The 24,995-nt window shown below is 40.6% G+C and overlaps 1 protein-coding gene and 1 long non-coding RNA gene across 6 annotated transcripts in view; one reads left to right on the top strand and one right to left on the bottom strand.

Moving 5' to 3' along the window:
* RAD51B (RAD51 paralog B) overlaps positions 1 to 24,995 on the top strand; it is a 387,602-nt gene that overhangs the window by 146,776 nt on the left and 215,831 nt on the right. For 4 of the 5 annotated variants that reach the window (XM_071744453.1, XM_071744454.1, XM_071744456.1 and 1 more), the window contains exon 8: positions 833 to 946. The exons of the other annotated variant lie outside the window; for it this stretch is intronic. In XM_071744453.1, coding sequence (XP_071600554.1) covers positions 833 to 946 — 114 coding nt within the window. The remainder of the gene's footprint in view (positions 1 to 832; positions 947 to 24,995) is intronic. 5 annotated transcript variants of the gene reach the window in all.
* Positions 23,407 to 24,170, bottom strand: LOC139796715 (uncharacterized). The gene is made up of 2 exons (XR_011726117.1): positions 23,682 to 24,170; positions 23,407 to 23,580 (listed from the first exon to the last, which is right to left on the bottom strand). It is a non-coding gene; the product is annotated as an uncharacterized lncRNA (long non-coding RNA).

Consider the following 24,995-nt stretch of genomic DNA (forward strand, 5'->3'; position numbering starts at 1 on the left):
TTTCTGAAAGGAACATTGCATTTTGTCCCAAGCTGAGTTCTACCAAAGAAAAATCCCCAAGAACACCCACAAAAACCTTTGCAGATCTTGAATGAAGGGAAATATTTCTGTTGTATAAAAACTGTGTTGCAAAAGGTGATTTTGAGTAATGCACCTCAACAGTTTGCCACACAAATAATTGCTTTATTAGTGATAATGTATGAAAGTGAACTGACTAGAAATTCATACAAATTTATCAAAGTAGAGCTATCCACTCTGTTTCTGTCTAAGCTGAATAAAATGGCTGAAGGCTGAAATCTACACTGAAATTAAAATTTCAATATGCTGCATAAGATCTCATACGTAAACTGCAATGCTGATCCAGAAAGATTCACACTTTTAATTCAGTCAGCCTTAACATATGGTCAAAATATACGCTTTAGGTCTTTTTTTAATCTTGCTGTCTGGCAAGACATTTGTATTTTTGCTTCACATCTAGAAAATGTAGAGAAGCAGAGTTAACGCAAAACTGGTGTGCTATAAACTTCATACATTCAAACACCAAGATTTTTGCAGTTCAGATTTGTAGGGAAGTGTTGAGTATGTGTTTCTTATCTCCTTATGCTTGCCAAAAATATAGGTAAAATGAAAAAAAAGGAAAATTTTGAAATTATTCCAAAGAAGTGTATTTTCTACTATTTTGATTTAACTATTGTAATTGAAGGGGTTTTTTTTTTGTTGGAAGAAGGAAAGGAGAGAGCAGCGTGTGTGATAAGCTCTCACTGACCTGAGATTCATATCTAGAAGCTTCCTGCAAAGAACAGTGCATTCTTTTTTCTTACTTGTATTGCAGCTTTATCCCCTCTGGGGGTGCTTGTGTCTCAGTGATCATGTAGAATTTTATGAACCTGAAAGCAAAGCTTTGGAGCACTCCACAAAGGAGATGAGTATATGGCACATCTACACTGTGAGTTTTTGCCAGTCTTGATGCCCTTACAAACAGGCCATTTGGTAATTATATTTACTGTATGAGTCTCATCTTCTAAATACAAGGAATTTGAGTGGTGTCCCCTGGAGCTGTTTAAAATGCAGATAAAAATTGAAACAACTTTACCTGATAACAATACTTAAAATAAAAACCAGTCGAGGGTAATATTGGCAGTTGCACTACCAAACCTGGTAGTGGTATTGAATCCAGCTGAGCTTGGAAACAATCCCTGCATGGAGAGGGAAGGAACCCCAAGCAAAAGGTGAAATCAGCCTTTTGGCTGTTCCTTCTTCTACATGTTGCCTCTGTTAAGGCATCCAGATCTAAAGCTGACTTCCATTTGTGGCTAGGTGGATTTCATATTACTAAACACAAGATGCAGGGCACACAGGACACTTTGCATGGACACCTTCTCCCATGGGACTTGTGTTGGTTCATAGAAAATAAGTCCAGAAGGGACAACAGGGAGTTGTATCACCTGCTCTCCCAAATACAGGATTTAAGTCACGTATGTGAGCTCTTGGGTACAAACACTTAACGGGGAGAAGAGGTGAGGTTGTGCTTTACTGAATTTAAAGTCATCTTTGAAGAAAATAACTTAGGTGCCCACTGTGATTCTGTGTGAGCAAGGGAAGCAGGAGCCAGTAAAGCAGTGCAGAATTCATACTTCTAGATGCTCAGCACTGATTGAAATCACTTTGTAATTTGAGGTGATGAAAACTGCCAGGAGCTCTTACATTATAAATTCAACCTTCTTTAAAGTCTCTAAGGAGACTCTTATATCAAGGTCAGCTGTTAAGGAGAAGGATTTAGGCCCAGTTTAATTAAAACCATCACCACTATTTTTTACTGACTTTTTTTCACTGGTAGATGGCTTGCTGAAGTGATGAAGCACTGAATATTTAGGAGTGACCACAATGACCAGTGTTAGGGATGGTAGGTTGCATACTTCAAGACACGCAATGATATTCCCAGTCTACCTTTGAGCCTGAGTTTACAGCTCACAAAAGGTGCAGAAAGACATGTCAAAGTCTTAAGGAAGCACTATTTTAAAACTGAGGAAAACATTTTGTTTGCCTACGTTTTAATCAAAGGTGTAATATTATCGGTCACTGTTCACATCACTCAGCCAAAACATAGTAATCTATACCCCTCTAGATCACTGGTTAGTGCCAAATGATGGGTGCCCTGATATTACTGTCATCTAGCTGTTCTTTCATATTCATGTGAATTGTGTTGGAGAGCTCAGGCCTTGTTAGGTTGGCAAAAGTTACAAATGCTATAATTTATTCAGCACTTGAAGATTTAATGTTTACAAACAAGGAACTCAGCCAGAGGTAGTTTAGAAGCTGTAAGATAAGGTAGCATGGAAAAGGTTGTTTTGCCCTGTCTCCACTGTAATTAATCTCTGTGGTGAAAGTCTCATTGTCTAAGGTTATAATAATGGCAGCATTTGGAAACAATATATTTCCTCAAAAACTGTAAGGAAATAATATAAAGCTTATGTGTGTGTATACATACAATATTTTTAAACATTAAGACACATATTACAAAATGGATAAATGTGCAATGGATGGAATGAGGGAAGTTTTAAATAAGAACTTTCACCCCTGTGTACATATTACTGTAGCAAAAGACACATTTTTTTTTTAAGGGACAACAAATACTTTTGAGCTGGATGTACATGAGCCTACATGTGTTGCTTTGTTTCATCCATGTTTTCCAGGAGGATAGGTGAGGCCAACCCTCAAAACTACTGACTTTGCCTCTTTCTTTTCCCTGTAAACAATAACAGTGCTCCACAGTGTCTTTGCTGTTTAAGACACAGACACTAGCTCTGAAATCTACCTTCATTTCTGTGCCAGGCCTCTCTTAGAGGGTTAATGCTTACAGTACAGCCATGTGATTTCCATGGATGAATACCAGAATGATGATGAGCATCCTTTTTCTCTGATTTTAGCTAAGCCTGCTTTAATTACGTTGAGATTGCAGAAGACATGGGATTGTCAGGTACCAGCACCTTCCTTTGCTGGCATGTGTGTTCTCAGCTGGGCAATGGAGGCTGCCTCTTTGTTGCAGCAGAAGTAAATGTCTCATTTACTGCACTTACACAGTTGTTTTCCCCCATACCATGTCAATACCAACAGTGTCTTCCAGGTAGATGTGGATTTGCTTTGCTTCTGCTTTAAACCCTGTCCTGGCTGACTGGGGACATCCCAGATGACTGGAAGCTGGCGAATGTCACGCCAATCCACAAAAAGGGCGGGAAGGAGAACCCGGAAAACTCCAGGCCCGTCAGCCTGACCTCAGTGCCTGGCAGGGTTATGGAACAGATCATCCTCAGTGCAATCACACAGCACCTGCAGGATGGGCAAGGGATTAGACCCAGCCAGCACGGGGTTAGGCAGGGCAGGTCCTGTCTGACCAACCTGATCTCCTTTTATGATCAGGTGACCCGCCTGGTGGATGAGGGGAAGGCTGTGGATGTGGTCTACCTGGACTTCAGCAAGGCCTTTGACACCATCTCCCATAGCATTCTCCTGGAAAAGCTGTCAGCCCACAGCTCGGACAGGGGCACTCTGTGCTGGGTTAGGAACTGGCTGGAGGGCCGGGCCCAGAGAGTGGTGGTGAACGGTGCTGCATCCAGTTGGCGGCCGGTCACTAGTGGTGTCCACCAGGGATCAGTGTTGGGCCTGGTTCTGTTTAATATCTTTATTGACGATTTAGATGAGGGGATTGAGTCCATCATCAGCAAGTTTGCAGATGACACTAAGCTGGGGGGAAGTGTTGATCAGCTGGAAGGCAGGAGGGCTCTGCAGAGGGACATGGACAGACTGAAGAGTTGGGCTGATTCCAACGGGATGAGGTTCAACAAGGCCAAGTGCCGAGTCCTGCACTTTGGCCACAACAACCCCATGGGGAGCTCCAGGCTGGGCACAGAGTGGTTGGAGAGCAGCCAGGCAGAAAGGGACCTGGGAGTCTGGATTGACAGGAAGCTGAACAGGAGCCAGCAGTGTGCCCAGGTAGCCAAGAAGGCCAATGGCATCCTGGCCTGGATCGGGAACAGTGTGGCCAGCAGTTCCAGGGAAGGGATTCTGCCCCTGTACTCAGCCCTGGTGAGGCCACACCTCGAGTCCTGTGTCCAGTTCTGGGCCCCTCAGTTTAGGAAGGATATCGAGGTCCTGGAGCAGGTCCAAAGGAGGGCAGCCAGGCTGGTGAAAGGACTCAAGCACAGACCTTATGAAGAGAGGCTGAGGGAGCTGGGGCTGTTCAGCCTGGAGAAGAGGAGGCACAGAGAAGACCTCATCACTCTCTACAACTCCCTGAAAGGAGTTTGTAGCCAGGTGCGGGTTGGTCTCTTTTCCCAGGCAACCCTTAACAAGACAAGAGGGTATGGTCTCAAGTTGTGCTGGGGGAGGTTTAGGTTGGACATTAGAAAGAATTTCTTTACTGAGAGGGTGATCAAGCATTGGAATGGGCTGCCCCGGGAAGTGGTGGATTCTCTGTCCCTGGAGATATTTAAAAAGAGACTGGATGTGGCACTCAGTGCCATGGGCTGGTAACTGCAGCGGTGGGTCAAGGGTTGGACTTGATGATCTCTGAGGTCCCTTCCAACCCAGCCAATTCTGTGATTCAATGATAAGATGCACTGTGTGCTAGGCTTGGTCTTGGCATTGCACTAACATGTTTTCCATTCTGTTTGGACCACATGCACAGCAAGACAGTATTTGCCTTCAGAAGGTCATATAGCTGTACCCTGTAGCTCTCTCTGACTGAATGTGGCATCAGAGACAAATAGCCATTGTCTGTGTGTCTGCTGCCCTTATCACAATGTTGAGAGAAACAGCAGAGCATCTCAGTACTCACAGCCTGTGGAAAGCCCCAACTTTCTGAATGCTGCAATCCTTGCTTTGCAAAGGCATTACTTAGAGCACTTTTCTTGCAACATTTAAACCTCTTCATGTTGATTAATCATTTTCATGTCCTGACTCATTCAATCTTAAGGAAATAGCTTCAGGTCCTGGCTGCATTGCACTATAGATCAGGTAAGCTGGATAATAAATAGGCTTGTTGTGTAGGAATGGAAGCACTGCCAGAAGTGTCTAAGCATGCTGGGCTGAGATGTTGGCAGTCTGTTGCCAGGGGCTGCTGTGGATCTGCTGTGTATTCAAAACAGGATGTTAATTGAAAAGCCTTTTTATATGTATTATGAAATGTTTGTTTGTTTTCACATTTTTCAGGCCCTGCAAGATGTATTTGTTAATAGGTTACTCCATTTACTTTTTTTAATGGTAGGTGCATAATGTGCAAGTCACAGAGCTACACCACCTCAGGCAGTGATTTTTGTCACAGTTCACAAATTGAGTAAGGTTGAATCTGGACAGTAAATGGATGACAACCCTGCCAAGGGTGAGTGTATGGGTAACAAACCTATATCCCCAGAGCTGTTGTTGGCATTCTTCCCTCTAACTCAGGTCTGAGCCCATGTTCTGGAGTAAAAGATTACTGCTTGAAAGGGTATGTGATCAATGAGAGGCAAACCCATGGTTTCAACATCTTGAGCTCACCAAAGCACTGTGTGTTTTTTTGCATGGAGACCTAGGTATTCCAGGTAATTTCAGAAAGAACATCTGATTTGTTCCCTAAAATAGTCTTAAAATTTGACTTGTCTGAAAGATTTTTGCTTTTCCCTTCTTATCTGTTGCACTGTATGTATATGACTGTTTAACAACTCAGTCACAGGCATGTATGCAGTTCTGCAGCAGTATAAATAATTTGACAGTGTACAGTAGTTGATACAGGATAATGCAATTTGTCAGTGTATGAGAAATTATACAATAGATTGGAAATCACCTTTGGATACTTTTAAATGCACTGGACATTAACGTTTCTGCTCCTCCATATTAATTAAGATCTCTTCATGTATATACAAAAAAATAAGGAACCTGAGTTGGTTAGAGATCTTAAGAGAAGTGCTTTTTCTGGATTTAGAAGCTGGTACCTCCAGCATGGCCGAATCAAAGAGAAGGTGGGGGAAATCATAATTTTCTTCCCAGTGTGGCTGTATTATGGATTATTTTACTTAACTCAGAAGAGGATAGTCAGATTGGATTTCCATTTGTCTTGCTTATGGTGGTCTTTTGTTAACAATCAGCTGAAATGAGCACTGTGTCAAAAGTTATTTCATTCTTATCTTACAAGAGTCTGCTATGTTCAGCTTCTGTCAGTATCAAATGCAATAGACTTAACATTTTCAATCTCCGAGGAGGGCAGTTTAGCTGTGGTACAGCTCTGAGATGTCATCTGTTTGGCCTCTGTTTTTCCACACTGGCCAGGTGTGTTTCCTTTCAAAACTAGAGTCTCAGGTGTGATTAAAAACAGGTCAGAGAACAAATTAATCAAATCATAGGGTGTGGCCTTGGTAGTACCTTTTGTTTTATCAATAGATAATCTGGCTTCAGGGCAAAAGTACCTAATTACCTGCCTTATTGATAGGGGCAAGAATTATATGAACAGTGCACTGCAAGGAATAACATTCCTTATGGGAATTACTATGGGAAAATACCTCGTGGGGGAAAAAACCCAAATTAATCATGTTAGAATGCAACAAGACAGGCTGGAAGAAATGTTAGTTGGCTTCCATCTGTTGCAGAGATAAGGAAGTTAGCTTACGGTAAAAACTAAAACATCTGCATAAATTCTTAATGTACACATGCAGCAAAGGATAACAAAATTCAGGAGCAGAAAAAATATTGAGTTTGTACAGGATGACCTTCCATTTTAGTACAGAAAACAGAACTCTGAAACTATATCTAGTAAAAACACCTTTAAAAAAATATTTTAATCCATGGATGTGCTTTTTTGCAGATTTATCTAGTATTGATTACAAAGAAAAGACAGGCCAAAATGTGTGTTAGGATCTAGCTCTGCTATAGATTTTATTTGCCTGCCTTTTCATAATTTTTTGCTATTCTGCTTCAAAATATAAGGCTAATAATAGTACATAGAAATTATTTGATAGAGATGGAGGTCAAAGTCAGTGGGTACATATAAATGCCTCGAGATCTTGCTAAAATCTCCTCACCATGGTATGCAAATAAGGAATGGAATTTAATTTTGAAATTAAAAGCGGGTCTGCTAAGCAATGAGGCAAACCCATTAGAAATCCAGAAAGCAAGAGGCAAAAATACTGCTGAGCTCATTGGACTCAGCCAGCAGTGTCTGAGCCCCTCTGCCACCGCTGCAGAGAGTGCAGCAGGGGCCATGCTCTTCCATCTGGGGAGCTGCTGGAGCACTGCCCTGGGAAGCACCAGCACTGGGGCACAGGGCCATGGGTTTGAGAAGTAATCTCTTTGCTTGGCCAAGTGGGAAAAGAAAAATTGCTAGGAGGCTTCATTTGGAAAGGGTGTGAAGCTGCCACGCATGTGCTGCTTGGCAAAGAGAGGGTGCACTCCTGTCTAATGTGTAACAGGCAATAGGATATCAAAGGGCTGAAGGGCCTGAAGGAACAACTGAATATTCATTCTAAGTGGGAGTGGGCAGCTGCCAAGCTCTGCAAGGTGGAACAAGCTTTTAGTAGTGCTCTAAATGAAGAGTAGACTGAGTACGTTGGTTGAATACAAAGGGTGGTTTAACCATCCTGTCCTGTCTTGTGACCTCCCTCCAGTCTCGTGAGCACGTTTAGTCCGATGCTGTTTGGATGAGAGGCCACCCATGGCTATGTTTGGAAATGTTTGTGGGGCAGGGTAGGGGATGGAGCAGACTGTCACATACATGTTCATTTTGTGGAGTCAGGGAGGGCTTCCCTCTCCTGGAAAAGGTTTTTGTGTTCTGTAGTTTGGGTAACATTTAGAAGGGTGTTTATCTTGAATTATAATAATTAAAAATCTGAAAGCATTTTCCAAGTGTGTGGATAATTTTTCAGCAAGTCACTCTCCTGCCCCAACTTCACTCTTCATTTTTATTGGGTCTCCAGTTCTTTTTCAGTCTTTCCCCTAAGCTGTTCTGATAGGACTGCTACCCTCCCATGCTGGAGACAAACATTAAGAGTGTACAACTGGATGAGCAACACAAGGACACCATCTGACATAGCTGCAGTTCAGTGGGAAGGTGGTGTGCGTGGCCTGAGATGAAGGGGTGGCACTTGTCATTGCTGTCCTGAAAATAAGTAGTGGGTGCTGCCAGCTGGTGTGGAGTGCAGCAGCAGGGTGGGAATATCCATCTCACTGTCACTGGCTTTTTGTAAAAGGACTTGTCAGGTTTGCTGAATTCCCATCTGTATAACTGCAAGAGCTGAGGGTGTAAGCAGCATTGCCTTTTCAGTACCACTTCTGTTTTCTCTTTCTGCCACTCAGTGATTGTAGACTGGTGAATTTCAGTATTTCTCTTAACCTTTTCGTTTTAAATTATTGTTTTGATACTGTAATTTAGCAGTGCTTGGGATCACAGTTTTCAGACTAAAAGGCTTTTAGACATTTTTTCTTGTGTGAATTTTAGAAGACTCATGACAATACTTTGCTTTGTGAGGGTTTTGTGATTATTTTTTTAATTTTTTTTTTAAACTACCGGGCTTTTGCCTTGCACCAGGCTGCCCCTTCTTTGCCCTGGCCCCCTCCATCTTGGTTCTATGCATCTTTAGGGTCACACACTCGATAGGTCAACAAGAGAAAAAGATTGTAATGTATTAGTAGTTTATAGTTAATGACTAGGCTTTCTTCTGCAATAGCAAAGTATCCTCTTTTTTAAATTAGGATTTTTTTTTAATTGAAAATATTTTAATTCAAATAGCGTATCCATTGAAGCAACAGCAGGTGGCAGAATAACTTCACTGGAAGTTGGTTTCTTGGTATGCTCAACTTTTTCAATGAAATTAGAGAGAATAAATAGCTGAATCTATGTGGGATGTGACCAGCTGCTACTCTAGGTAGTTGTCTTAATAGAAATTTAACAGGCAATTCCTAAACACATGCTACAAGGTTTTCTTCAGGTTTTATGCAATTGTTTGCTTTTCATTTCTGTAAAATAGTTAAATGCTTATTTAGAAAGTTTCTGAAGAGTTAGTACAAGGTGCCTTAGTGTTGCAGAACAGGCATGTGTATTAACCATCAGCTGTAATGCAGAAAATGGTATTTTAAAGGAAGTGTATCTCTGTACATCTCATGCTTATAATCTTTTCCTTTTAGCGAAGAGCATTTATGTAAACATTGCTGTGAAGTGTATTGTTCTGCAAAGCATTTTTGCTGTCATCTTTGAAGAAATAATCTCCCTGGGAAATTAAAAGTAAATTCTGACTAGGATTCTGGATGCCATCCAGAGGGACCTTGACAGGCTGGAGAGGCGGGCCCTTTCAAACTGCATGAAGGTCCAAAAAGCCAAGTGCAAGATCCTGCACATGGGTTGGGGCAATCCCAAGTAAAAATGCAGGTTGGGTGGAGAATGGATTGAGAGCAGAAGGACTTTTGGGGTGATGGTTGGTGAGAAGCTCAGCAGAAGCTGGGACTGTGTGCTTGAAGCGCAGAAAGCCAACCATACCCTGGGCTGCATCAAAGGAAGCCTGGCCAGCAGGTACAGGGAGGTGATTCTCCCCCTCTGCTCTGCTCTCCTGAGACCTCAGCTGGCATACTGTGTGCAGCTCCAACACAAGAAGGACATGGAGCTGTTGGAGCAAGTCCAGAGGAGGGCCGTGAAGATGATCAGAGGGCTGGAACAGCTCTGCTATGGAGGCCCCTCAGTTCAGGAAGGATATCGAGGTCCTGGAGCAGGTCCAAAGGAGGGCAACCAGGCTGGTGAAGGGACTCGAGCACAGATCCTATGAGGAGAGGCTGAGGGAGCTGGGGCTGTTCAGCCTGGAGAAGAGGAGGCTCAGGGGAGACCTCATCACTCTCTACAACTCCCTGAAAGGAGGTTGTAGCCAGGTGGGAGTTGGTCTCTTTTCCCAGACGACTTTCAACAAGACAAGAGGACACAGTCTTAAGTTGTGCCAGGGGAGATTTAGGTTGGATATTAGAAAGAATTTCTCTATGGAGAGGGTGATCAGGCAATGGAATGGACTGCCTGGTGAGGTGGTGGATTCTCCATCCCTGGAGATATTTAAAAAGAGACTGGATGTGGCACTCAGTGCCATGGTCTGGTAACTGCAGCGGTGGGTCAAGGGTTGGACTTGATGATCTCTGAGGTCCCTTCCAACCCGGCTAATTCTATGATCCTATGACAGGCTGAGAGAGTTGGGCTTGTTCAGCCTGGAGAAGAGAAGGCTCAAGACCTTATAGCAGCCTTCCAGCACACGAAGGGGGCCTAGAGGAAAGCTGGGGAGGGACTTTTACCAAGGGCATGTAGAGGTAGGAAGACGGTACCGGTTTCCAACTGGAAGAGGGTAGATTTAGATTAGATATTAGGAAGAAATTCTTTACTGTGAGGGTGGTGAGACAGCAGAAGAAGTTTCCCAGGGAAGTTGTGGCTGTCCCCTCCCTGGGAATGTTCAATGCCAGATTGGATGGGGCTTTGAGGAACCTGATCTAGTGAAAGGTGTCCTGGCCCATGGGGGTCTGTTGGAGCTGGATGATCTCCATGGTCCCTTCCAACCCCCAAAATTCCGTAGTTCTATGGTTTGATGATTCTTCACCAAAGACTAAAGGCTGTGCAAAAGGTGTATCTTGTGGGTTGCAGAATGGGGAGGGTGCAGCTGCTGTGAATTGCATTTGATGCCTCGTGATTTGTTTAGCAGCTTGGCTTTCTGCTCTGCATCTCAGTAGGAAAAGTTAAAGTGTTCAAAATCATAAACACCTCCAAACAATATAATTTAAAATTAATTGGACAAATAGCCTCTTGGGTTACAGCTTCCTTCATATTTTCAAAAAAGAAAAAGTCTAGTATTTTGAGATATGTACTGGGCTACAGCCAGTTCTTCAGTCATGGCTGCCTGACCTCAAATTCTGAGAACCAATCAGGCCAGAAACAGAGATGTCATGTCGTGGTATTTTCTCTCATTGTAGCAATGGAGAAGAGCCTAACGTGAGGACAGCTAAAATTTTTGTCCTGCTTTAGAGCTCTGAGATCTTAGTAGTGGTGGGATATTACTGTCTGACTTTTGGTTCTGACATTACCTCTTCTATCCTGTAGTTCTCCAAACACTGCACACATGCAGTAACACAGCATTGCTGTGATGTCCCAGCTTCCTTCCATCCAGACTGGGAAACTACATCAGTTCTTTACTTCAGTTCTGTTTCTGACCACAAAAATACTTTTCTGCATGGAGTGGGCAGCAGTTTAGGGGATGAGAGTGAGTGACAGGAGAGGGTACGACAGCTTCTTCTCATTTCAGTGTTGTGTTATACCATTTAAAATACGTGTGAATCTACTGTCTCATACAGTGATTGTTATGTGTAGAAAAGCAACTAGAAATCATAAAGATTAAAGTTGTGGGTTCTGGGTTTTTTCCCTTATGGATACCCAAGGGAACACAGGAGCAGTAGTTGTGCCAGTAATGTCTTTTCTTATTTTTGAAATGTTTCTAGAATGGCTTTATGGAAAAAGTACTGCCTATTGAGATCACCTTTGGTATTATCTGCAGTGACTGGAAATGGCCTACACAAACAAATGGCAAAACCTTAAAGGTTTACACAGCTATTTTGACTTAGTGCAAATTATCTTTATAATGCAGTGCATGTCTTTAAATCCAAGATGTTGAAGTGTAATAATACAGTATAGAACAGCATTCTGGGGAGAAGGAAATCAGTTAACACCCAAATACCTGGGATCTGATATCCAGGCCTGAATAACATCACAGTTAGGTTTGGTTTGTCAGCTGGTGAATACTGTGGACTTCTAGCAGAGCCTGAGAACAAGGGAATTGCAGATGGATTTTTTTTGCCAAAGCATGGGAGGGAATTTTATTTTATTTTGTGTTGTGGAATACAAGAGTTGTACAGAGAGTAACTGTACAGATGGGCCAAAATATGTTGCATATATAGAGTGAGAAGAGGAACTTGGGTGTGGTTTTTATGTGTTACAATGCAGCTGTTTTACAGTGATTTTTAAGGTGTTCATCCATTTGAATGTGAGCTTTGCCAGAAGTCCTACATGTGCTCTGGGCAACCCTGTTGATGCATTTCTCTTTAACTTGCCTCTTCAGTATCTTTTTGATCCCCTCCTTCCTGGCAATGTCTCATCTCTGTTATTTGAAAATAGTTCTGGGATCAGGATAAGTATTTGTATAAGTTTTTTTTCATTGAGAACTTATTTAACACAAGCATATTGTTTCTCCAAGTGGTCCTTATCCCCTTTTTCTTTTTTCTTCCCAGCAGATTCTTTGTTTGCTTGCTTTAGGCATGCTTCAGGAATTTGTTTGGTTTAATGTCTTTGTTTATTTGCTTTTCCAATTCCATCATAGCTCTCTAGATATCATTCTTATATGTTGAGTGCTGTAGTTTATTTTTCTCTCCATCAGCTGTATTAGTCTGAATGTTGATTTTCTAAGGTCTCCTTGTGTATTGAAAATTATGTTTACATCTTTCATCCTATTATTAAGGCTGCCTATGTTTTCTGAGACATAGGCCTGTAAAAAGTGGAGGCTTTAAAATTTACTGTGGAGCTGAAATGCTTTTAAAGTCATCTTTTCTGAATTTAGCATCACTAAGGTAGTTTCTGAAGTTCTGAAACTGATCACTGGTGTCAGTTATGCACGTGCAACATTTCCTGGAACTTCCAGGTTTGTCTGACCATTGATTACAGCTTAATAGACTTATTTACCTTTAGTAGTAGTAGTAGTAGTAGAAATAGTAGTGGTAGTATTGGCATTAGTAGTCCCAACTTCGTATGCTCAGTGTCCTTTTCCTGAAGTGTGGAAGGAAATACAGCTCTGTTTGTAACCTCATTATATTCTCATGGCTTGTGTTTGTATTTGTGGAGATTCAATAATGTAGCACATTTTCTGGTGTTCTTTCAGAATAACATTATTTAGATCTACCCAAAACCTATTTCCTTCTCTGTGGCCAGATACTGTTTTTTGTTCTATAACCTTTTTTTGGCATATCAGATTTGCCTAAATCCTGTTCTGTTGCTGCATCCTCTGGTTTGATATAATTTCATCTGAGCTCTTAATACTGGTATGGTGCATTTATATTTATTTTTTTTTAACACGCATATTTAAAATATGCTTGAAACTTGCTTGAAAACATCATGTTTCTGTGATCTCAACCTGGCCATCTTCCAGTTGAACTATAATTTCTATTTCTCCTTGAAGAACTGATTTTTATGACTGGGTACAATTCAGCAGTGCAGTAGCCAGGCTAGTTGCAACTTTTAGTTAGAAGATCCATGCTCCACCTTGTGCAGCATTTTGTCTTTTAATAACCCCTTTGCATTGCAATAGTAAGTAAAATGTTAAGAATACTGCCAAATTTTTTCCATTAGCATATAATTGAATTCTTTGGCCTCAAATCAGGAAAGCACTTAAACATATTTTAATTAGTGTTTTAAGTATATACTTAAAAATGAGTACGTGCTTAAGTGCTGCCTTGAGTGTAGGGATACTTTTTCAGATAGATTGTTCTTGGTTTTTTTCTGTCTTCATTCTGACTTTTTTTTTCTTCACAGATACATGTGAATGCTGTACCATTAACTCTTTATGTGCCTGACATTTTTTACTATCTCCAATGAACTGAGAAGCTATTTTGAAGTTTGTTATTAGGCTCTTCCTTTACAGTCTTCCAATGCTTTTGGTGAACATCATAGCCTCCTTTTTCAAACCTGAAAGTCTCTCTTGATGTTTCTGAAGGGAGGTAGTGTTTGTCTGGTTATTCTTTACAGTTACATGCAAATGATTTACTGACTTAGCAGTTGTAATTAAACCTGTGTTAAAAGAATGCTTCCAGTCCTCCTTGTGTGCTCTGAAACATTTTGCCTGTGTTTCAATAATGTTTCTGAAAGTAGGTGTAGTCAGAATAATGATTGATAGGAAAAAAGTGCCTATGGGCCAAAGTAACAGCAGCAGCAAGTGTGAGTGCCAAGCTGTGATGCTCAACTAGAGAAGGAGAGGACAAAAAAACAAATATATCCCTTTTGGAATATAATTCTTTGAGCATTTGTTACTATTCCCTGACCAATGGTTATCCTGGCAGTCTTTAACTTAAACTTGGTTTGGTCCAAACATACATAAATGCTTGTGAAAATTTGAATAATTTTCTAGTTTTGCCTACAAGCTTATTTCAGTATCTTTAGTGTCCAGACTGAGACAGATGAAATTCAATTGGGAGTGGAGATGTGCAAAATTTCTGCAGGGATGTGATCTATCCAGGTTTTCCACAGCATGTTCTCATTTTTCTGAGGGAAAGAGAAATTGGGACATGCAGGATGTCTTAACTGCCTAACTTCCAAATAAAAAAATATATCATTTTTCAGACTTTGCTGTCCATGCCCAATGGCCTAGACATATCTTATTTGCTTTTCATGTGATGTATAGAAAATACTGATATTTTTTGCCTACTAAAGATGATTTGTAGGTTGACTGTCTGCCTCTTGTGTTGTTGCTTCCTCTCTGTTCAGCCCCATATCCACTGTCTTCCTTGAGCAGCTGGAAGTGTTAGGGTAGATCTGTGCCACCATAATTTCAAGATATCTTTAAGGTATTTCCATGGTATCAATACACTGTTTAGTACCCATTTGGGTTATAGGAATTGCCTCTCAGTGCCTTTAGTTGTAATTACAAAGAACAACAAAAAAGGTGAATCAGAACCTGCCTATCTTTGCCAGACAGTAATGAAGGCTGTAACAGAAGATGTGACACTGCTTGATTTTTCACAGCCTGCAGTTACTTTTCTAAAGCTGGTTTACACTGAGCATTGTCACATGGCCTGCAACAGAGAATTATTTAAGATTTTACCTAGGTACAAAAGTTCTGTGTAAGCTAATGTTATCTTTGATGGATATACCAAATCATAAAAGCACAGAAGTCATTCTCTAGTCAGAGCCATCATACTTTCTTTCATTTCATTATATAAAAACATTACTCAGAAAGTTCTTTTTGAAGGTTTAAATAAGTGTATGCTATGTTCTGCCTGGTCTTTTTGGTATGCAAATGTGTTCCTCTCCAGAAGTACTTCCTTTCTTGCACAGCTAAATTGTCCCAAATTTGATGCTGTTAGACAACAGCCTGAACAATTTAGTTCAGTCTCACTCTGATCTCTTCCTTCTGAAAAGTCTTTGAATTTTAAAGCCATCAGCTAAAATGCCTTCCCTCAGCATATTTCCCACTTTCTAACTATGCTGTTTTGTAGTTTCCTATTTTCTTTGCAGGAAAGAGAATTTAATGGCAAGCCTGGGCTTTGTGCTTTATAAAACAGATAATTTAGATCAGTGGGCACTTCGCTTTATGAAAACCTTTTGTTTCAATCCTTGCTGGTTTGCATCCTCTGGATTTGATTTGGGTTCTATGTTCAAATAAAATTAGAAAGCTTAGCAGAAAGCCTAGCCAGAGCTAAGGGGCTTTGCTTTGCACTAAGCTGAAACAAAGGTTTCAGGTTGTTTTGGAAGAGAATACTTAAGTGTGCAGTTCCTCCAAGGTCTTTTCACTCTTTAGGCTTTGCTCTGCTACAATGTTTTGGGGTGATGTGCTTCCAACTTTTGCTTCTCATTCTGGGGGAGAATACAGTCCCCTTCCGTGTTGTGAGGCATTTTGAGGAAAGGGCAATGTGTGTGTGTGGATGCTAGGAAATTACATGCTCAATAACTCTTTCAGTTTCCTACAGAATTCCCTGTTGGTATCAGACAGTGTATCCCTGCAGTTGTTGTTCCTTTTATCTGTTCTTTAGATTTGCTGCCTTTTTATTGGCATTTATAGAGACTTTATTGATTCCCTTCAATGCTGGCGAGGTCTCCCAAACTCCTGTCTCAGTTTTCTGATCTGTAGAATTCATGGAATAACTTCTCTCTCTTTTTTGAGATGCAGGATCTGAGTGTTTGTAATATGTTGAGAGCATCTTCATAAAAGCATCATACAAAGGCACTTTTCTGTTGCTTTCATCATCTTTTGTTTTGAGAAGCTGTCCTGTATGGCTCTGTGCTTGTCATGTGTCATATATATATATATGCATTATTTGAATAACTGCTTGCACAAATATATAGATTATGTTTAATTATTACCATCCTGCATTACTCAAGGGTATTATTGAGTACTTACTCAGTCTGAAGGTATTTTCTGTTTCAGCTAATACTGGCTCCATTTTTGGCACAGGCAATTTTAGATGCAGGGAAGGAAAGCAGCTGTCCAGAGGGCAGAATGGCAGGGTTAGCAAAACACTCCAGTAAACGACAAACATAACTCTTCTGCATTCTTCTGCCTATGTTGTGCCTCTGGCTTAAAGGGTGGAATGGAAGTCACAACTGTGCCAGCATGGAACTGAGTCATAGTGCCCCTCTGCAGCCTTCACTCTTGCACTGCAACGCAGGTTTTTTGAGTTCTGGCTTGGCCTGGGAGAGAGCAGGTGGGAAGGGAGTGATCAGAAGTAGCATGCCTGGACAAGCCTTCTGACATGATCCCAATCTGGAGCAAAGAGCTCTGTGCCCATACACACCACGTGTATGTATAAAATTCTGGTCAAGGGCTTCAAAATTGAACTGTGTTGTGGCTCGACACCTTGATAAATTGCATTTTGTAGTGCAAATAGAACCATCACCGTTAGTTAACTTTTTACCACTTTGTGTTACAAGTTCTCAAGGTTTTGCTATGAATCTCACAGTAGTGGCTGGTTGAGGTCATTCATGTTCCTTCTGCTAGTGAAGTTTTTTCGGTGTTATGGTAGCTAAAGAAAAAGCTTTAATCTCCAAGATTGCAGAGGATCTTGGATGCTCATGACACAAACCAGAAAGCAAATAAGCATACAATCCAATCTAATGTTTTATTAACTCTCTCCTTAGTGCCTCAAAGTGCTATGAGTTCCAAGGAGAATGAAAAGTGGACATTGTTTGGCCTTGCTCATTCACCTGAAACATCTTTCTGGTTTTCTGATAATAATGCTCCATGCCAGCACGATGGAATTGGCAACTGTCTGGATCTAGGTTACCTTTTAATCACCTGGATCCCCACAAAACACAGAAAAACCTTGTAAACTAGTAAAATCTGTGGCATTTGTTATGCTGTTACCTCTTCAAGGTTCTGTTAAATAGATGGACTTGAATTGTAAAGTTCATAACCAGCCTTTTCCCAAATTGAGGAGCATCTAGATCTGCAGGTTTTCAATGGGTCTCCATTTGTTCTTGTGTCTGGCTCTTGCTGTTTGTAATCAGAATGGAAATTGTGACAAAACAGTGGTGGATCTTTCTATTAGGAGTCATTGCAAATATACTTAATTGTTGGAACTGCCAAGAGACTCAGCTTCTTGCACAGTGTGAATAACTCTTTCTACTTATGGCCTGTTCCTTGTAGTAGAATGAAACTTGAAGCACTTTCTTTAACCTCCAAAGCAGCAGTTTTCAGGTCTCCATGCTCTGTCAGGATCTAGATATGCCAATTGGTTTGCTCCCATTTGGATTTGCTGTTTGTATTCAAATCAGTTTGCATTCCTTCAGGAACTGTTGTATTCATTTTTTGTAAATCATACCTTCTCCCTAGTTATTTCTGTGTCTTCCCCTTTCTGTTTGAAACTCTAGTGCAGGGTCAGCTCTTGGTGAAGCCATTGCAGGTGGCAGTTCCTCAGTAACAATTACTTCTCTCTCAGAAGCCTAAAGAACCGTCCAGATGGAGTTTGGACTGAAATATTAGTAATCTCTGCTAAAAAACTCAACTTTTTACATCTGAGGTGCTATTTCTTATTTCAGCACTCTCCTGCTTGTGTGTGTATGTCTGTCTGTTTCTCTCTAACCTTGTGCTTTCGCAGAAGTAAGTAGAATATTTTTCCATGCTGCTTATACCAATGTGTCTGGCTCCTTATTGAGCTTCATTTGTCTTGCAACACTCTGAAGAAAAGCTTTTTTAAAAAAACCAAAAAACGAAACACAAACAAAACACAAAACAAAACAAAAAAAGAAAATAATTCCATATATATGCAATGTATAGCAGTCAAACTGTTACTGCTAATTTCTATCTAGATATTGCCCAGTTGTACCACTGGAAGGCTTATAGAACACTTGGTTTTAATCACCCTTTGTGAAGTGAGTTCAAAGCATTAGGAAAGCAAAACACTGAATCCAACAACACTCTTAGGGGGTAAGCATTATGCTTACTCTGAAAACAAGGCACAAAGAATTTATTGTATCAGTAAGCAGTCACAGCTACTTAGTGTCAGAACTGGGATTAGGAAACATGCAACTGGACTTCCACTCCCTCAGTTCTCGAGGAATTGAAGTGAAGAATTAATGGTAAAATAAAAACTCTGAACCCTTTGTTTCTCTGCAAATGTGTTTGGGGATAAAAGAATGAAGATGGAAGGAGAGATGTCCGTGATCATGTTTGGCTTTGGTGTAAATCCTTGAGGGTCAATAAAAACAGACCTGCATTAAGTCTTACTCCATCTGGAATAAAAAACTGAGTAATGTTAAGGGAACTTAACATGACAATTTACCTTTGCAGGCTGGGTTCTACACTGAAGTGGACATCTAATGTAAACAAAAAAAGTAACATTTTGAGAAGCAATTTCTTGTAGAACAAGCCATAATCAGTTATCTTTGATTTGACTCAAGGAGTAGCCAGTGGCAAAAGACTTTGTTGATTTATATTGCTACTGCTGAAAATGCTTTTCTAGTTGATACATGTTTTGATGATTGCAGGAAATCAGACAACATAACAAAAGGGGTATATGCTGTAACTGGCATTTTGCTAATAACCCAGGGCATTTTGCAAATCAGCATCTGTCTAAACATAGAAGAGTTTATTCTGAGTATTTGGGTATAATTTAGCAATTATCTTCAACCTGTCACATGCCTTGCTCTGCTGCTGCAGGACTTTGAAGTCCAAGCATCTTGCTCTGAATTATTTTTACCTTTGTTTTAGGAACTCTGCAAATGCATCCTATTTTGTCCTGGGAAAATCTGCCCGGACACTTTTCCACCTGCAGCATGTCAATCCTGGCATGTAACATCCAGTAGCTCTTTTCCTCCTGCTCTGTGCCTAGATCTGAAGATGCATTTCCAGCCTGGCCTAAATCAGTTCATTGCTGATATCCTACAATGCTTTCTCATATACCTCACCCAATCCAGAAACACTTCTCTAATCCAGGTCTGGTTTCCCATGTGCTTGCCCATGTATCTCACTCCTCACTAGAAAAAGCTGTTCCAGTCATGAGGCTGCAAGAAGCCTACTGGCACATCTGTCCTCTTGACTAAAGTATAATTTGCTCCTTTTCAGTTTTCCTCTAAATTAAATTAATGAAAGTCATGCCTAACATTATTGTCTTTGCTGTTTATTACTGAACTCCACGGTGGAGACTCAATTGTCGTTTCTTGAGACAGATTTTGGACAAACTAGGAAGGAAATCATGCAAGGAAAATCCATGATCCTGACAATTTTCATTGCAAGTCTAGGAGGTGATATTAAAAAAATGCAAGCTGCATAAACTAGAACTGTTGCAAATTTTCAATTTTTTGTCCAGAAGACATTAGCTGTTTTTCTCTGCTACTTGCATATATAGATTGTAGGATGTGCAGCAAATCTCAGATTTAACCCAACTGAGTTCACGTGGGTTAATTTGAATGAATAAAACTATTCATCCCTTTTAAGTTAAATTTTTAAAGAGGAAATGCTCTCTAATTGTGAAAGATCTGAAATCTCATACCATTTCCAAGGTTTTCCTAAAATATACCACATACATAAATTGTACCACAGCCTGTCTTTATTCACCTGACATCAACTCTCAGTATTTCTGTTGTTCTAGTAACAGTTGTAAATATAAGGGTGTACCACAGTAGCTGAAGAGATAACTTTTTTTAGATGTTTAAAAATATTTATATAAAAACAGAGGTACTAGCAACAAAGAATATTAATTCTGGTAGACCCTGTATCATTTCCAGTGAAGCCAGTGGGGCTCTTCTTAGTGATCACCAAGTTCCCAAATAAATTTATAACAAATGACAACTTTGGGTCCAAATTGATTTGCTTTAGCAGGAATTTCACTGTTACCAGTCTCTTAGTTTGATTTGTCTTCATATTGGGAAAAGGTTTCCCAAAAGAAGCCTGCAGGACTGCTTCTCCCTGCAACACAGAAGAGATAAGGTGCTTCTACAGTAGTGCAGCTATTTAAGCAGTGATTTTGGGGACTGGGATGTTACCCAAGAGGTGAGAAATTAGCTTGGGATAGTTTCTTAGGTACGTGATTTTGTATGGACAATCTCAAATACTATGTGTATTAGGCAAAGCCAAAGGGGGATGTGTCATGCTGCAGTCTCAGCAGAAAAATCACTCCTGGCATTTTTCTGAGATCATTTTCCATCTTGATTCCTGACTTTCAAAGAGGTTTCTAATGATTCATATTTCCAAGGAGAGTACACTCCAATTTAAGCGAGTTAGGTAGATAAATAGAAATCTGCCTTATTAAAATGTGATGTGAAGTCCAATTTTATTGGGGAAATACTAATTACGTTTCCAAGTGAAAGCATTTAGAAGAAATAGGATACAGAGGCCAAGACAACGCCACTGAAATTCCAGAATATCTTGAGCCACAAGATTATTATTTTCTTCCTCTCCAATACTGAAGAGAAGAAACATGACTGATTGAAGTCCCTTCTCATCTTCCTTCCTTTGCATAACATCAGATCAGACATGTTTGGAAAGCAATAGTGTACACACACGGTGTTTGGGTTTTTCTGTTTATTATGGACTGTTTATCTCTAAGTAGTAGACAATGGGGTTTTTTTTTCTATTGAGGAAAAAGAACTTGGAATAATCTAACTACCAAGTAGTGAGGCTTCCTAAAATGCTTTAGCAGTTTTTATAGGTTGCCCCCTTTTTTTTTTTTTTTTTTTTTTTTTTTTTTTAAGAAAAATTGTTTCAGAATATCTTAGCTTATAAAAATGTACTTAACATTACAAGTGGAAGAATTATAGGTCTTACCATCTAGCTTCTCATGTTTAGGAGAGAAACAAAATACACCCAAGCAATTTCCCTTTGCATAAAAATATTACGCTGTATTAGAGGCATGTTGATACATTACAAACCTCAAAGGCTAGATGGTAAACTGCTCAGACACTTTCAACCTGATCAGACTACAACTAGATGTTGGCTATTAAAATAGTCACTAATGAAGCACAAAAATACTACTGGGCATTCAGACTAGTGTGCTTAATTTTACCTGGTTTATTTTGTATTTTTGATACATGTTTGTATGTTCAGCATCCCAGGGGATGCTGAAGCTACTGATGGTTTTGGAATAATATAAATATTTCTGGTAGAAATAGGTTACTGGATAACTTCAGGTTAGGCCGAAAAGGGTGCAAATGCAAGTCAGTATGTGAAAACAGCTAAAATGTTATGTTAATATAAACCTAGAGCTTGTAGTACCTATAATTTGCAGCTGTTCATTCTCACTTGTTCTTTCATACATTTCTGAGCCCTGGGTCACAGGGAAGTGAAACTAATGGTGATTTGAAAGACAGTTTGTTTCAGCAGCTGGGTGTTTTGTTTTCTAGATGACTTCTACTCTTTTTTACAACCATTGCAGCTAAAGGGACGATAACTGAATTTTGTTAATGAGAACACTTTTGAAATCACCAGGGGCATGGTGTTCACTAAATGGGCCTTCATTGCCCTGAATAGTGCTCTCAGTGCCTAGTTTGTTCCTGCTTTCTTAGAAGCCTATTTCTCACTTTCTAAAAATTATCAGTATATCCAAAATATCAGTATATCCAAATTCCCTGTTAGCCTGTACTCAAAATGGACTGACTGTTGCATACACTGAAATAAAGCTACATTATTAGTTAAGGGAAGCCATTACAGAGAAGTATGAAAATCCCATCCATGGCTGAAATACATTCAGTGGAAGGCAGAAGCTACCAGAACTCAGCAAGGAAAGAAAACTTGTCTAACAAGCATTGTGTGGAGCATGCTGTGATCTCTGGCACTGCAGGCTAGAAAATATTTGCTCTGCTTCAGTGATGCTGATGAAGTAGATTGAGTAGAAAACAAGGAAGCCATGTGATGCCGTCTGGTGTTAGTAGTTACCTCCCTGTAAAGGTTAAATGAATAGACAAGGGGGAGCAAATATTCCTGTAGTCCTCTCTTGCCTGCCTAAAAAAACCAGAAAGGCTCCAGTGCTGGCAGGAAGGCAAGGAAGTGTGGTTTGCAGGGGAATTGAACAGCAAAGCTTTGATGGGATTTCTAGCACATCCTAAAACCACTTTCTGCTGCTTCCACAAGTAACTGAGGGGCAGTCTGAACCTAACACTCTCATCTCTCTAAAAATGTTGGCATGTGGTCATGGTGTGGGATAAGGTGGAGCTAGGGAGAGTGTTTTAAAAACTGTTCAGCAAAGCTGTAAATTACAGTAGCCCATTGAGCTCTTTCCAGTTTGCATCCAAGGCCCAGTGAGTCTTCTGTGACCCTCTGCCTTGAAGGCTTGAAGGAATTAATTGAAGGAATCTGATGAATTAATAGCATTGAGCTGTGTATCATAGGCTATACCACTCCTGACCTGTATGTGTTTATTACTATAGTCTTTCTGATGGGCTAGTCAAAACATAAAAATCAAATTAAAATGCTGGTACACTAATTATCACCTTGAAATAGGCCTTGAGTCCTAAATAGGCCTTTGTTAGGAGTGTTTAATTAGTTTATTACATATTCCTATTTGGTCATTAGGAAAAAAATAAAAACAAACAGGTGTAGAAAAACTAAATAAGATATACCCCAAATATAGAAAGATTTATAAATATAGTATGCTGGATAGACATTAGATTGTTCTCAAGTGCTCAGGTGAGTATGAGGCATTCCAACTTTGTTCTTCAAGTCAGAGTATAGGAGTGGCAGTAAAGATTTGTGATACCTTTAATCAGTTTGTTTTGTATCTGACCATCTGTCTCTGCACTAGGGATAACAATACCTTGATTCCATCAGGAGGTGGTAAGATCTAGTGTCCCAGAATTTGTGTAGGTCTGGGTAAATCTGAAGAATGAAGTAGGGTTGGTGCATAGCAAAGGGTCTGAAGTCAGTGAATGGGAGGAAGGAGCCTTTAGTTTGCTTTCTGATCTGCTAATCAAAGCTAACGGGTGCCAATAAACTAAACTAAAGTTTTCATTGAGAAAAAAATAAGCATGAGTTCTGACTTCCTTGAAATGCTATTAAAGAATAGGAGACATTTTCAGCCTGGAGCGGACTGGAACAGAACTGAAATTCTGCATGACTTTGTTGATGTTCCAGACAGCCCTGTTTCTTCCCATCCTTCAAAACCAACCAAATTAAACCAACCAAAAGCCCTGCTGCTGCTGCTGCGAACAGAGCACGACCTAAGAGCAAATGGTGAATTCATGATTTGATTTTATTTATCCTTTCACAATACAATTTGGCATTCACCAGGAAACTCCCTTTTAAGCAGTGGCATTGCCTGCTTTGAGAGTGCAGAAAGTCTTGGCTGCAAAAGCTGCAGGTGGATGACAGTGATGTCCAGGAGCAGAGCAGCCTCTTGCTGTGGTACCTGGTGAGCTCCGCAAAGGGGTGAGCTCAATTCAGAAACCCATCATTATGCAGAGCCTGGAGGGGAGGGTGGAGGAGAGGGAAGGTCTGCTGGAAACTCACCTGGGGCTGCGGGCAGCTGGCAGGGTATGAAGGGGGTGGCAGTCCCTCTGGGGGCTTGGCTTCTGTCTCTGCAAACGGGTCCGTGCAGGCTGCTGGGTGTGAAAGCCTTCCAGGCACACAAACCTTGCTTGCCGAGCTGCACAGAGCCAGGGTGCTGCGGTGTGGATTTTGAAGGTTGCATTTGTGTTGGCTGTGTTCCTTGTTCCCAGAGGAGGAAAGGCTAAAGACCTCAGGCTATCGCTGGGTGGTAGCTATTTCAACTTGAAGACGTGTAGCTGCCTGAGAACAGCATGCTTTTGTCTTGTTAGTTTCTTTTTTTCTTCTGCTGGAAGTTTTATTAATTCATTGCGAATATTTTTAAGCAGTTGGCAGAGATGTGAATAGACACTTTATTTCTCCAGAAGGCTTATGGAATAGAATTGCATAACTTTGTACTTTCCTATGCAAAGCAGAATAAATTGGATGTAAATACAGAGGGCAGCCTCTGAAAGATTCCTTGGTTTCTTCCTACTCCTGTTTATAGCCAGTGAAATCCGATGACTATAAAATCACCTCTGCTGCTATGAATTGCCTCACTGAGGGAGGAAAAAGGGGAAGCTTGGGTAGACATCCCCTGGCAAAGCAGGAGATGAAAGTCCTGTCATAGGAGCTCTAATAAGGTGGCAGCTAGCAGCAACATGTCCTGAGCAACAGGTCTCTAATCTTTTACAAGGTGCTTGTGGGCCTTCCAGAGAATCATTACTTTCTTGTGCCTATGCTGTTTGACTGTTTAATTGCCCCCATTTTTTTTTTTTTTCCTGGATTTGATGAATCTAGGTACAGCTGGAAATAGGTACAGGTATTTAATTCCTCTGAAGCAAGACCAACACTCGTTGCTGGATTGCTAGGTTAGGAAGTGTTTCTCAGTAGGTTTCCAGTGGTTTGTGTGTGAGTATGTTGTTCAGAGAATTACGCCAAATTCTTGGGACATGGGAGATGTGAATTCTAACAGTTCTTGGCACAAAGGCCTCTTCTTTGCTGTCAGTCAGAGTAGCTGCTATGCCCTCATGTCTGAAAACATCCATCTACTTCCCTCTAACATGAGTGTCACTGTTACAGCCTGTGCCTCTGTCACGTATAAACAAGGTGGCTCTAGCAGGTGGGTTTTATTTCAGCTGACTTGGATTAGCAACAGTTATTAAATGTGGGCACTTGTCTATTGCTTATGCCTGCACTGAAGGTGCTTCAGGCTCATTTTTAGATGCAACCCTTTCCTACTACATATATAATTACTTTTTAATGTCTTTGTTAATTAGGCTTTGTCAGAACTGTTAC

This window comes from Heliangelus exortis, chromosome 5 (assembly GCF_036169615.1).
Source record: "Heliangelus exortis chromosome 5, bHelExo1.hap1, whole genome shotgun sequence".
Taxonomy (NCBI): domain Eukaryota; kingdom Metazoa; phylum Chordata; class Aves; order Apodiformes; family Trochilidae; genus Heliangelus; species Heliangelus exortis.